General features: G+C 44.0%; 1 protein-coding gene across 4 annotated transcripts in view; it reads right to left on the minus strand.

Annotated features, from left to right (window-relative positions):
• Positions 1-9,157: 9,157 nt before the first annotated feature.
• The window catches only part of Jaml (junction adhesion molecule like), a 27,555-nt gene continuing 22,015 nt past the window's right edge, over positions 9,158-14,697 (minus strand). For 3 of the 4 annotated variants that reach the window (XM_078047077.1, XM_005328415.5, XM_078047076.1), the window contains 3 exons: positions 13,593-13,653; positions 11,888-11,974; positions 9,158-9,611 (listed from right to left, as the gene is read on the minus strand). In XM_078047077.1, the coding sequence (XP_077903203.1) occupies positions 9,543-9,611; positions 11,888-11,974; positions 13,593-13,653 (217 nt within the window). In that variant the 3' untranslated portion in view covers positions 9,158-9,542. Of the gene's footprint in view, positions 9,612-11,887; positions 11,975-13,220; positions 13,455-13,592; positions 13,654-14,697 lie in introns of those variants that run through there. The other variant, XR_013437925.1, reaches the window with a different exon arrangement.

Consider the following 14,697-nt stretch of genomic DNA (forward strand, 5'->3'; position numbering starts at 1 on the left):
GTTCATTAAACAGTTCTCTCTTCTGTTATGGAGGTTTGAAACTTTTTTCTTTTAAAGAAGGAGAAAAAAATAGGCTAAGGACACAAGTAGGTGAACTTAGAGGCAAAGTAGCAAGGTATCCCTAGGGAACATGGTCAAGTAGAATACAGAGCCTCATAGGCAATCCCAAGCATTTGTAAAGGGCCAATTATGTGCCAAAGAGGATCGAGGAATATGAATTTCTAAAAGGATATGAACTCTGTGCCAAGTAAGTGATATGTGATAGCTCAACTTGATCTTTACTCTAGGAGAGGTGTTTTCTTTCTTTCTTTTTTAAATTGCAAATCAGGAAACAGAGGCTGCTGTGGCTTAACCTACCCCAGTTTACACATGGTAGTTAAGGGCCAGGATTCAAACTCAGATCTTTGTGAAGCACTGAGCCCTCCCATGTCTAGATTGCTTATCGCCCAAGGAGGGAGATGGGCCCACATTGAGGTTATTTTAAGAGACATGGAAAAGGGCTGGGGATGTAATCCAGGGGTAGAGCACTTGCTTAGGACGTGTGAGGCACTGGGTTTGATCCTCAGCACCACATAAAAAAATAAAAATAAAGGTAATGTGGCCATCTACAATTAAAAATATTTTAAAAGAGAGAGACAGAGAAAAGACTAGGTGGGCGGGGGGGGGGGGCAGATGAAGCAATCAGCCTCTGCATATTTATGTAAACAGAGGTGCTAAGGGGCAGAAAGTGGAGGCGGATGTGGGAGTCCTGCACAGTGCCTGGCAGAGAGTAGACAATCAATAAACAGGGGTGACTGACTACACAGGGGCACTCCTGAAAGAATGAATGAATTTGGAGACCAATAGGAGAAAATAGACATCATGGAGAAAGTGAAATCTAGCCAGACCCCTGAAGCTGTTCTAGGCAGGGAAGGAGCAAAGGAGGGCATGGCTTGGAGGGAGAGCTGCCAGGAAGCAGAGAGGTAGAAGATCTAGGCGCTCTCTGTGCTTGGCCAAGCCTGGACCATGCACAGACCGTGCCCAGATGCCTGTCTCTTCAGTAGGGTCTGACTCTGGAGGGCTCGCCCCCGAGTGCACAGCCCAGGGGAGGAATTGTAAGGGAAGAGAGGAGAACTTAGCCCAGGGAGAAAAGTCTCCTCCAGTGGCGTTGCAGCCCTGGCCCCACTGCCCCTCAAGGCCCGAGGTCTCCTCCACTGTCAGCAGCTCATAGGTGTGCCCAGAGGGTCCACTGGCACATGCAGTGCCCCAGCTCCTGCCCAGGCCCGTCCCGCCAAGTCCCAGTCTGCAGCACCGCCATCCACGCTGCCGCAGACACTTTTCAGCCTAGCCCTGTTGCCAGAGATTTTTGGTTTGACGTAGCCGGCTTCCTCCTTTTTTCTTACAGCAGCCAAGGGTGCCGGCAAGGCCCATCTGTTTCCTGGTCTCAATTTGAAATCACACTTAGGTCCAGAAGTTTCTGTCTTGGAGGCAACTAAGGCAAGAAATGGATCCAGAAATTTTTAGACTTCTATTCAGAATTTGGCTAAAAGAAACTAAGTATCCGGAATTCAAATAATCTTTATCCAACTCAGCCCTCCAGGACCCCAAGGGTCAGTAGAAATCAGATCAGAGGTGATGGCCCTGGCAGGGTAAGTCTAGGGGAGATTGGAGAGAGCTGTCTCAGCACCTCCATAGCCCACTTGGGCCTCCAGATTCCCATTTGCTCCAAAAAAGTAAGCCTTCCCTAGAAGCCAACAAAAGCTGAGGAAGCAGAAATTTCAAAGAGGTGTTTTGCAGAATGAAGACACCAATATCAAAGATAGGCTTTGGCAGGGGGGGGGTGTTGGTAATAGTGAAGTTCTGTGGTTTTGGCATTTCTGCCTGGTGCCATTTATCACCGAAGCTTTTATTGGACAACAATCAATTACCTACCCTGCTGAGAAAAGCAGTGTTACAAATAATCCAAAGGAGGGCCCTTTCCTTTTGTCTTTGGAATGTCTAGTCAAGGCTCCAGAGAGCCTCCCAATTTACTTTCGCCTTAGAGTCTAACTTCTCAAAGTATATTCCTAGCCAGCATCATCAGTATCACCTGGGAACTTGTTAAAAATACAGAGTCACAGGCCTAAGGAATAGAATCTGCACCTTTTAGCAAAATCTCCAGGTGATTTTTTTTTTTTTTTTTTTTTTTTTTTGGTGGTCCTGGTGATTGCAGCCAGGGCCTCATCCCCAGCCCCTCCAGGCTCTAGGTGATTCTTCTTCTTTTTTTTTTTTTTTTTTTTTTTTTGCTATTGGTATTATTTTTTTTATTTTTTTAATTAGTTGTTCAAAACATTACAAAGCTCTTGACATATCATATTTCATACATTTGATTCAAATGGGTTATGAACTCCCATTTTTACCCCGTATACAGATTGCAGAATCACATCGGTTATACATCCATGTTTTTAACATATTGCCCTATTAGTGACTGTTGTATTCTGTTATCTTTCCTATCCTCTACTATCCGCCCTCCCCTCCCCTCCCCTCCCATCTTCTCTCTCTACCCCATCTACTGTAATTCATTTCTCTCCCTTGTTTTTTTCCCTTTCCCCTCACATCCTCTTATATGTAATTTTGTATAACAATGAGGGTCACCTTCCATTTCCATGCAATTTCCCTTCTCTCTCCCTTTCCCTCCCACCTCTCGTCCCTGTTTAATGTTAATCTTTTTCTCATGCTCTTCTTCCCTGCTCTGTTTTTAGTTGCTCTCCTTATACTTGGCATTTGTTTTTTAGGGATTGGCTAGCTTCACTTAGAATAATCTGCTCTAATGCAATCCATTTCCCTGCAAATTCCATGATTTTGTCATTTTTTAGTGCTGAGTAATACTCTATAGTATATAAATGCCACATTTTTTTTTATCCATTCTTCTATTGAAGGGCATCTAGGTTGGTTCCACAGTCTTGCTATTGTGAATTGTGCTGCTATGAACATCGATGTGGCAGTATCCCTGTAGTACGCTCTTTTAAGGTCTTCAGGGAATAGTCCGAGAAGGGCGATAGCTGGGTCAAATGGTGGTTCCATTCCCAGCTTTCCCAGGAATCTCCATACTGCTTTCCAAATTGGCCGCACCAATTTGCAGTCCCACCAGCAATGTACAAGTGTACCCTTTTCCCCACATCCTCGCCAGCATTTGTTGTTGTTTGACTTCATAATGGCTGCCAATCTTACTGGAGTGAGATGGTATCTTAGGGTGGTTTTGATTTGCATTTCTCTGACTGCTAGAGATGGTGAGCATTTTTTCATGTACTTGTTGATTGATTGTATATCCTCCTCTGAGAAGTGTCTGTTCAGATCCTTGGCCCATTTGTTGATTGGGTTATTTGTTTTCTTATTGCTTAATTTTTTGAGTTCTTTGTATACTCTGGATATTAGGGCTCTATTTGAAGTGTGAGGAGTAAAGATTTGTTCCCAGGATGTAGGCTCCCTATTTACCTCTCTTATTGTTTCTCTTGCTGAGAAAAAAACTTTTTAGTTTGAGTAAGTCCCATATGTTGATCTAGGTGATTCTTAAGCATGTTAAATTTTGAGAAGCACTACTTTCAACCAATATTAAATAGCTCAATGTGAAACTCGGTTTGGGGGCTTGGGGAAAGGAGAACAGTACACAGGAACAGGCCTGGGATTAAATGCCAACATCCTTGATCTACAGAGCACACAGCAGTCTGCTCATGGGTTCAAGGTAGGGATTCATTTTACTCACCTCTCTTTGCCACCCCTGGTGCATCTCAGGCCTTTCTATACCAAGTACACAGCATGCACAGCACCTAGCATCTTGTCTTTGCCTTTGCACTTTCCTTGTCTAGGAATGCCCTTCCTCTCTTGCCTGCTCAGAAGGCTCCTGGTCTGTCTTCAAACATCTGTTCCAGCAGGGCATGGTGATACACAGCTGTAATCCCAGTGACTCAGGAGCCTGAGCAGGAAGATCACAAACTTGAGGCCAGCAACAACAGCTTAGCAAGACCCTCTCTCAGAATTAAAATAAAATAAAAAGGACTAGAGATGTAGCTGAGTGGTAGAGTGCCCCTGGGTTTCAATCCCTGGTGTTGAAAAAAAAAAATCTGCTTCAAGTTCACCTATTCCTGATCTTCACATTACTTCTTTCTTCTGTGCACCTGTGTGTAGCGCTGGGTACATTTACTCATTTATAAATCAAGTCACTCATTCAACAAGTTCAGATATTGTAGTCTCACATTATCTGTGGAAGATGCATCCTAAGACCCTTGCTGATGCCTAAAACCACGAATAACACCAAACCCTATGTACAATCACTGTGAATTCCATGGCAGTGGATCTGCTACCCAAGAAAACTACTAATTAACTAATGGTCAGGTCACGTACACATCATGGATTTGATAGACAAGGGAATCACATGTATGCTTCCTAGGAAGAAACAGGAAAGTAAAAAATTTCATCACACTACTCAATTTAAAACTTATGAATTGTTTATTCTGGAATTTTCCATTTCATATTTTCAGACCACAGTTAACTGTGGCTAATTGAAACTGCAGAAAGCAAAACCAGGGATAAAAGGGATTACTATGCCTATTTAATGGCCCGATGTGCTTAATACTGGGCTAGAAAATGTTAACCTGGAAATGATTGAGAAACAGCTTCCCATGAGTGCTCACTTTCTAGACAAGGAAATAAGTGTACAAATTCAGGCACAGTACATCATGATGAGTGCAATCCTGTCTGCAGGGAGAGAACTAAGTTCTCCTGGTGTTGTAGGAGTTGCCATGCTAACAGGATCAAAGAGTATTGTCACTATTTATTTCCCAACTTACTTTCCAACTTCATTCTGAGTATGGGCTGGGCCTCTGAGGGTCCCTGAGCAGAAAGAGAATGAGCAATGACTATGTCATGACCCAGGAAAGGGCAGAAATTCCATCAGCCTGACCCTACCTAGCCAGGGTGTGGGGGAACTGGTCCAGAGGCTTCCTTTGCAGGCTGCTCCACTCCACTCCCTAGGACTTCTATTCAAGAAGGATTGTACCTTGTAGAGGCAGAGGCTGCAAGAGTCACAGAAAACACCTAAAGCAGGGTCTCTAAGCGCTTAAGGTCTCGAGAGAAGATAAAGTGCCACATCTATGAAACAAATAGAGGACAACAGAAGATAAAAATCTGATCAAGTGAAGAAATATCGAGGGAGGTGCAAAAAACTCAAGAGATCACCCAGGCAGGACTTGAACGGAGACTTGGGCAGGCAAGAAGGGAAAGGGCAGCTCAGGCAAGAATGCACCAAGAGCAAAGGCTTAAATGCAGGATAGACAAGATATATAAAGCAGAAGATTTTATTTAAAAAAAAAATAAAAGTGGGAGGATATATGGATGGGTAGACAAGATAGCACCCGAACCCAGAAGGCCAGAAACATAGTTCCAGCACAGGAAAAATACCAGTGCTGACAAAATGGAAGAAAGGTCTTAGCTTTGGGAGAAACTCTGAGTTCCTTTAATTTTTGATTAAAAAAACAAAAAAAAAAGATGTTTTGAGAGTCTGGTTTTACAGAAGTGGTCATGAATTGCCTGACCTCCCTTAAAGAAGCCTAGACCACATCTGCAAACCAGCTGGTCAGAAGGTCAGTGGTTCTGAGAAACTTTCTTTCAACTTAGGAAGAGGCTTACTGGTCTGTGTTGGAATGCAACTTACAGCCTAGGGCTCCTCAGCTCTCAGAAACCACTAATTCCGTGTCAGCATGGGCCCCTCTAACCACACACACACACAGAGCTGGTATTTCACAAAAGGAAATTTCCAATGTAGAAAATGTGAGCACACTGCGGAGCCAAAATGGGAAAAGGAGTGGAGTTACAAGGAACAGGGAGAGACAAAGGGTTGGCAGGGTCCTAAAGAAGGACCGTCTAGGGGCTGGAGTTGTGGCTCAGTGGTAGATTGCTCACCTAGCATGCACGAGGCACTGGGTTTGATCCTCAGCACCACATAAATGTAAAATAAAGATATTGTGTTCACCTAAAACTTAAGAATAAGTGTTTAAAAAAAAAAGAAGAAGAAGGACAGTCTATCTGCTAGTCCAGTGGACAGGCTGGCTATTTCCAATTCCAGTAGCAACATTCTGTTTGTTTGAGGGTTTTTGTTTTGTTGCTCATTTTTTTGGTGTTGTTTTTGTTTTTGTTTTTTAAGAGGGCAGGGTCTCACTCTGTTTCCTCTCTGGCCTAGAAATCACTGGATCTGCCTGCCTCAGGCTCCCAAGTAGCTGGGATCACAGGCTTGTGCCGCCAGCCTTCAACAGCCAAATTCTGGAGCTGCTAGATCCTGCATTATTCATGGGCGGCCCACCCCCTCCGGGCTTTCTCTTGGCAAGGACCTGTGTGCTTCTGGAAACCTTCAAATATGGGAGCATCTGGTGTTCTAGGGACCTAACATACTGCAAATTCAAGTAACAAAAGCACTTGCTGAAGGATCTCCTACACCAGGGGACCCAGCTTGATCCCTTTCCAGCAGTTTTCCTGCCCTTCAGAATGTCACCCCTTGAACCCTTTGCCTAAGCTCAGCTTCCTAACTCTCTCTTTGAGTTAGAGGGACTTGGGTGTCTGAGTTTGTTTCCTGCCCATAGAAATAAAAATCAAAAGGAGAGGGGCACTGAGTCACCAGAAGATATTGTCATCCATTCTGCTCAATTTTGTTATTAATGGCACAGACTGGCTAGCATGGCATTAAAAAAGAAAGAACCCGTTTCTGAATAGCAAGAGCTGGAAAAGATAAATCCAACTGAGGGCTCAGACCAGCATTGTTGTCTAAGCTATCTCATTTAGTAATTGCAAAAGAGAGAGAGAAAAAAATCCTACAGTCCCAAATTTACATGTACAGTCCCCAATTTACAATAGTTCAGTTTATGATTTTCAGCTTTTCAATGGTGCAAAAGCAATATGCATTCGGTAGAAACCATACTCTGAGTTTTGAATTGCAATCTGTTCTCAGGCTAACGATCTGTGGTAAGATCCTCTCTCTCAGTGCTGAGCAATGGCAGCAAGCTGCAGCTTCCAGTCAGCCACATGATCCCAAAGGGGAACAACTCATCTTCCAGTGTTGCTACGTTATGATATTCTGTGGGTTATGCATATTGAATGCATTTTCAACTGATGATAATTTCAATTTATAATGGATGTAACCACATCTCAGACAAGAAGCATCTGCATAGGGAAAACAGCCTCAGAGAATCTAAAAAAACTTTGCAGTATTGACGAGTAAGAGCCAGAACCTAGATTTGAACCAAACCATTTGACTTTGAAGCCTACTCCCTACACCGTCCACCTTTATGTTCCTGGATTTAATAGACAGTTCCTTGTAAGAAAATGACATTAGAAAACAAGTTAATCTTTTCCATGGTCTCCTACAGGAATGTTTTAGTTTTAAGCAAAGTTGGTATTTGACAACCATGGATTCCACCCTCAGCAGCAAATTCATGCCTAGGTATGAGAAGAAGGTTTTTGAGAGACAGGTAGGTTTCCTCTTCCTCCTCCCCAGACTAAACTGCTGAACCCAAAATGGAATCAAATTCAAATTTGGGTGTGTTCACACTTCCACAATCAAAGTACCCTGAGAGGATGCCGTGGATAAGCTGTCCAGCCCACCCTCCAGCTCTTATTCCAGTGATTCTGTATCTTGAAGGCCACTGTCCAATGCATACATTTAGGGAAGTAGAAAAGGGCCCCTTAATGGCTCAGGAGGCTGAGGCAGGAAAATCACAAGTTCAAAGCCAGCCTCAGCAAAAAGCAAAGCACTAAGCAACTCAGTGAGACTCTGTCTCTAGATAAGATACCAAAAAAGGACTGCAGATGTGGTTCAGTGGTCAAGTTCAATCCCCAGTTACTGCCCCCCCCCACCTTATAAAAGGGGCTCCTTAACCCAAAGAAAAACATGTGGAGGGTGGCCAGAAATGAAACCACTTCTTCCCCATAAACACTCTGGTTATGAAGAGTCCTTCCAGAGTCAAATTATAGTGCCAATATGTGTCCCTGGTATGTCTTGGACAGGATAGCACCTTCTATACGCATGTTGACATACTCCTTATTTAGAGCAAACAGGGCTCTGTCGCTAAACAAGAACAAAAAGAAAACTCTCAATGACTCTTCTTTATGGTTAAACAAGAAAAACTGGTATAAAAGAAAGAGCTCATAATGCCATGAGAGGGCCCCAATACTTGGAAGGCTTGAGGAATCATTCAAAATTGTAGCCCTGCTTGAGACTGGATCAGAAATCAGAGATGCGGAAAAGATCTCTTCTTTATTTGGGCCCTGAATGGCTCAATGTGGGGAAAAGCAGGTGCAGAGAATAAGGAAAGTCCTGTGGTAGCTGAGGAAAGGAGACAGGGGCTGAGTCCAGGCTGATCCCTAGAGACCAGAAGTCAGAGGTCAGAACCAAATGATTTTTAAGACCAACTTATCAAATCTTACAATAGTAACCAAAAAGTGTTCAAACCTCACATTTCAGACCAAGAATTAAATCAGGGGTTGTCCATTTTGGCATTACTGCAGCATCACCTTTGAAAAAGACACACAAGCTGAGCGCAGTGGTGTACGCCTGCAATCCCAGTGGCTCAGGAGGCTGAGGCAGGAGGATCACGAGTTCAAAGCCAGCCTCAGCAACTTAGTGAGGCCCTAAGCAACTCAGTGAGACCCTGTCTCTAAATAAAATACAAAAAAAGGGCTGAGGGGCTGAGGTTGTAGTTCAGTGGTTGCCTAGCACATGTGAGGCATTGGGTTCAATCCTCAGCACCACATAAAAATAAATAAATAAATGTATAAAAAGGGGAGTGGCTGGGGATGTAGCTCAGTGATTGAACACCCCTGGGTTCATTCTCCTGTACCAAAAAAAAAAAAAAAAAAAGACACTCCATGAGGAATTAGGAGGCCTATGGTAAGGCCCTGCAAGGACCAATGCTAATACCCAGGTGGAAAGAAGAACCACTGGTTCAAATCCCTGATCTGTGCTCAGACCTCACTTCCAACCAGTTACTGCTGTATGTTCCCAGGACCAACAATAGCCCAGCACGCAGAGTCACCATGAGGCTTCCCTCCAGGTGCTACAGTTGTTCCAGGAGTTCCAAACTATGGATTCTTTACCCAAACTCCACTTACCCCTCAGGCAGGGCATAAGAATGAATGACTTTCACAAACCATGTTTATTTAGGCATTATTTATTGATGGAATCATTTGCATTGGTTTTTATCATTGTGATTCTTCTCAGTAGCTCAATCACAAAGCACATTGTCCATACGAAGGGTCTGATCGATGGAGTGCTTGAGGCCACCACAGTGCCTCAGCCAACTTCCTCTGGGCCCTTCTAGCCAACCAAGTTCATTCTCTCCCTCCCCTCAGCAGAGCCTGCCTCTCCAGAGCTGTTCAGTCCTTCTGCCAGGCTCCAAACCCTCCATCTTCAGCCCTTTGATGAAAGCCAAGGATACCTGGAGGGCAGGGGTCTGAAACAACTGGTACAGTATCTCAGCAACACAGAGGAAGGACAAAGTCCCTGCCACTGCTAAATTGAAGGAAACTCTCCTTTCTTCTCAAAAAGCATGCTCTGGTTTTGGAATTCCCCCAGCTGGAACTGACCTCAGAGAGGGCCAAACTGGGTGCTGTGGGGGAAGAAAAAAGCAAAGCATTGTAAGTAGTTCAGGGCTAGAAAAACAGCTCAGTGACAGTGTTAGAGCACTTGTGTAGTATGAGTGAGACCCTGGGTTCAGTCCCCAGGACAGGGGGGAAGAAGGAAGGAAGGAAGGAAGGAAGGAAGGGAGGGAGGGAGGGAGGGAGGGAGGGAGGGAGGAAGGAAGGAAGGAAGGAAGGAAGGAAGGAAGGAAGGAAGGAAGGAAGGAAGGAAGGAAGGAAGGAAAGCTGTTTTCTGTTCCTGGCCCTGTACTGAATTTCACATGCATTGTCCTATTTGGTCCTCATCCCTGGGAAGGTAGGAATTATTATTTCCATTTTAAGGATAAGGAAATTGAGGTTCAGAGAGGCTAAATGACCTGCCTAAGTTAACATCTTGCTGCTAAGCGTCAGGAGCTGGAGCCAGGTGTGCCTGGCTCCAAAGCTTGTGATCTGAACCAGTGTGTGTCCCGTTTTAGAAATGGAGATCAGCATGGTGCTGGGAATCTATGGGAGATCTGTTCCAAGAATCCACAGATACCAAAATCCAGGGACACTCAACTCCCTCATATAAAAGGAGTTGTAGTATTTACATATAACCTACATCCATCCTCCTGTTCACTTCAAATCATCTCCAGATTACTTATAATACTTAATGTAATGGAAATACTATGTAAATTAGTGTTATGCTGTATTGTCTAGGGAACAGTGACAAGAAACCGTCTGCAACTTTTCCCCAACTACTTTCAGTCCATTGTTGGTTGAATCCATAGATGAAGAAAACACAGATACAGAGAAATAACTATACATTTAAGTAAATTTAATTGAAGCCAACAACAAAAATCAAAAGTTCTTAGTCATACATAATTGTGCATGTCAGTAATCTCAAAAACTCAGGAAACTGAGACAGGGGGAAGCACATTCAAGGCCAGGCTCAGTAACTTAGCGAGACCCTAGCTCAAAATAAAAAATAAATAAATAATAAGGGCTGGGGATTTAGCTCAGTAGTAGAGCGCCCCCTGGGTTCAATCCCTGGTAGAAAAAAAAATCCGAGTTTCTGTACTCTTGCTCTCTATAGAGAACACCTCTGCACTTGAGGTCTCATCCAAGTGTCCTGCAATCCAGAATTCATCCACAGGCTTATTTAGTTTGGCATAGAATGTTCTCAATTAACTTGAAGGCCTCTGAGTTTGTGGCCCTGGCCTCTCCTCACCCACCCTCTATTAGATGTGTTTAAGGAGACGTGCTGTCCCCACAGCAGTTGTGATACATGGGGAAGGCAGCCATGAGAGCATTGTCACACTTACATCATCTCCACCTTAAGACCTTCTGCAAACACCCTAGTGGGTGACACACCTAGCCGTAGCCACATCAGCAGGTCTGTGAAGGCCAGGGAGGCCCAACCAATTACTGGAGCATCACATGGCAATAACGGGGGAAGGAGGTAGGAAAAAAAATGAGTCTATTCAACAGCAACTTCAGAGCAGGACTCCTGTTTCACTTGGTGGAACCAGGCCAGGTCCCTGACCTCACACTCCCCTGATCTCACATTTTCTCTGCTGCAGTCAGCTGGGAGTCATGTGTCCTCTGGACGGAATGACAAGAACAAACACAACCCGTCATTCCATAGCACAGGAAGCCAGCCTTTCTGACCCCAGCAGAACACTGCTCCTTCATGGGCCAGGTGCCTATAATTAGTCTACAAATAGCATCAAGTTATTGCCAGCTGACTCCTTTTGTCCCTACCCCTATTCACTGCAGAGCCACAGAAGTCTGAGCCAAGAAAAAGTAGGAATCAGACTCCATGCTATTCTCTGAAATTCAGCATGCAGACTACATGTGCCAGCAGAATACGCAAAAGCATTAAGAAGGCACAGAATTGAAAACTCCAAGGGTCAAAGGACTCTACTTTGGCCTTTTGATAGAAAAAAATAATCCCTTTTAGTGTAATACTTGTCCAAGGATCCTAACACACTCTCTTTATTAGGTCTTGTTTAATCAGGGCTGTGCTAATGAGGCGAAGACCTCTCCCTGCTCCCAGTGAAGTCACTTGTCACCTCTAGTGATGACTTTAATCCTCAAAATTGGGTACAAAGACAAGTTTGACAAGTCACTTTTATCCAGCAGAGTTTATTTTCTCTGACTTCCTACTACTTAGAAAAATCTCTGACCTCAGCAAACAGCCTCCCTGGGTGATCTAGTCACACATCTGCCGCCCACGGTTGCCGTACCCTTCCCAGCCCCTTCTGTGGCCCAGAACCATCCTCACCATGGTCATGTAGATGGCCTCTGATTTCCCACTTGGTTCTTCTTCCTCCCTCACTTCCTGTGTAGTTATAGAGGAGTATACGTGTTTCTAGAGGGAGAAAAAAGTGTAAAAAAATTCCTAAAAATCAAGCAAATCTCATATCCAGGAATAAGTCTACCCACTCCCATTCACAGGGCATCAGTCATCCAAATGCTTAAGTTCAGAGGGTTACTGAGAGCCAGAGAATGATCGTCAAGAACCATAATTGAGCCTTCAGGCTTGAAAGCACTCAGCAGCAAAGGGTTGAGATTCTTTGCTTCACTGGGCATGGAGTTAGCAGCAGGGACCCCTTATCTTGCTAAATTACTTGTATTCTGTGGACATTTCTTTCTAATTAGAGTCATAGCAGGATGGCATTGATTAGCAGCTAATCGTCATCATCTTGGAGGGTTTATATGGCAGGAACAGCCCTCACTGAATCTCACATCTGTGAGGCGGTGGCACTTAGTGATTCACAGTCCTGTCACTGTTTGGAAAAACAATATCATCCAATGACAAATTCTGGGCTTCTAGAGGCTGCTGCACCATGTTGGGAAAAAGTCCTCTTGGGACAAAACTAGCACAAAAGACAGAAAGGTAACTATTCAAAGAGTTTCTAAAAGTTAGAGAAAAGGAAAGGAGAGAGGAAGGGAGGAGGAGAAAAAAGAAGAGAAAATAGAAATTCAGAGCTATCAATCCATTTCTCAGTCACTCATTTTTGTTTTGTTTGGTTTGGTTCCAGGGATTGAACTCAGGGGCACTCGAACACTGAACCACATCCCCAGCCCTATTTTGTATTTTATTTAGGGGTCTCCCTGAGTTGCTTAGCGCCTCGACATTGCTAAGGCTGGCTTTGAACTTGTGATTCTCCTGCCATAGCCTCCCAAGCCACTGCCACTGAGATTACAGGCTTGCACCACTGCACCTGGCTCTCAGTCCCTGTTTATAACTCTGTTACACACCAGTATGGAGGGGGACGTTCTTGTTGGTCCTCTTTTTCTAAAGGTTCCTGAATACTTCATCTTAACCATTAACTCCTCAACTACTAAATGTATCATAATTACCCCTCATATTTACTCAATGCTTCATGTATTATGAAGCACTTTTTTTTGGTATTAGGGATTGAACTGAGAGGCTCTTTACCACTGAATTATACCCCCCAGCCCGTTTTATTAATTGATTGATTGAGGCAGAGTCTCAGTAAATTGCTGAGGCTGGGCAAACTCACTATTCTCCTGCCTCAGCCTCCCGAATCACTGGGATTACAGACATGCACCACCAGGTTCAGCTGCCTATCATTTTATTTGAGCCTTACAACGACACGGAGGAGGAGGCAGGGCAGATTATCTTCATCCTCATCCTCAACTTGCTGAGGTGGTTCTGGGAGGTGGTGCTGGTTTCTGAGTCCAAGTCCAGTGCCCCTTCCTCAGCACCTGCCATCCAGGACTGGTCTGGCCCAGCCTGCCCAGTCCCATCACTCTTCAACCACCCCTTTTGCAGTGATAGGGCCTTCCTGAGTTGCTGCTGTGTGCAAGCACAGGCCTGTGAGCTGAGACACACAAAGTATAATACATGGTTCCCAGGGGAATGACGATGATAAGGACACCCTGTATCAACCCCAGTTTTTCATGCTGGACACACATGCACCCAAGTCCCTTTCAGAGAACAAAAGGCAGAATTCTCTTACCTCTGGATTGGCCTTCTCCATGTTCTCCAGGCTTTTAACAAAGGCTGTAGAATTTAGTGAACTGCAAAGCATGTGAAAAGCACATGGAATTAACCAGCGAACACCATTAATTAATTCATGCATGCCTACATGAGAGCCCACCCCCCAATCCCGCCCCACACTGCCTTGTGAGGAAAGAGACTCTGACAGAAGAACCATTTTCTCCAGACTCCTATACTCAGGGCATCTCTTACTGGAGAGCAAGAAACTGTTCTGGGGTCTGGGGTTGTGGCTCAGTGAAAGAGTGCTTGTCTATCACATGTGAAGCACTGGGTTCCATCCTCAATACCACATAAAAATAAATAAAGGCATTGTGTCCATCTACAACTGAAATTATTTTTAAAAAAGAAAAATAAATCATTCTAGAGATGGTTTGGGCTGAAAATCAGCTTCACCTTCTCTATTATCACTCCAACAACTTTCTGTCCCTAATGGGAGATGCAATTTTGAGTAAATGAATAGAGAAGGAACCATTCAACTTTATCTGCTTGACTTTAATCATCCTTTGGGCATTTCTTAGGACCAGGAAAATGTATCTGAACCAGCAGGGGGCAGCACACGCTAGGCAAGATCCCAGTTCCAAAGACTTCTAGCCTCTCCCTGAGGGCACTTCACCCTGGCTGTGAACCTGGCCACTCATCTCAGATCTCTTGACCATTTGCCTTCTGCAACTGCCACTAAATGTACTTCTTTTATTGTTTTGGCCTGAGGCAGAGATTTTAAAAGAAAAGAAAAATCGGGTATAAGCTAGAAAAAAAAATATATATATATCTGTTTCAAAGTGGAAATTTTTCAATCACATTTTCTGATTGTAAAGTTTTATATTCTCATTGTAAAATGAATCAAATAATGCATAAATATAGACAGTTGGAAATGTCTATATTTATGCATTTCCTTTATCTTAAAGACCCTACCACTGTTACCATTCACTGAATCATTGCCTTGCCTTTCTGATAGACAGTAATGATGATCCCAACTTTTCATTTATAAACAATGTTGCAGTGCTTTTTCGAGGGGGGGGGTGCATTTAACCACTGAGCCACATTCCCAGCCCTTTTTGAAATTT

This window comes from Ictidomys tridecemlineatus, chromosome 4 (assembly GCF_052094955.1).
Source record: "Ictidomys tridecemlineatus isolate mIctTri1 chromosome 4, mIctTri1.hap1, whole genome shotgun sequence".
NCBI classification, from domain to species: Eukaryota; Metazoa; Chordata; class Mammalia; order Rodentia; family Sciuridae; genus Ictidomys; species Ictidomys tridecemlineatus.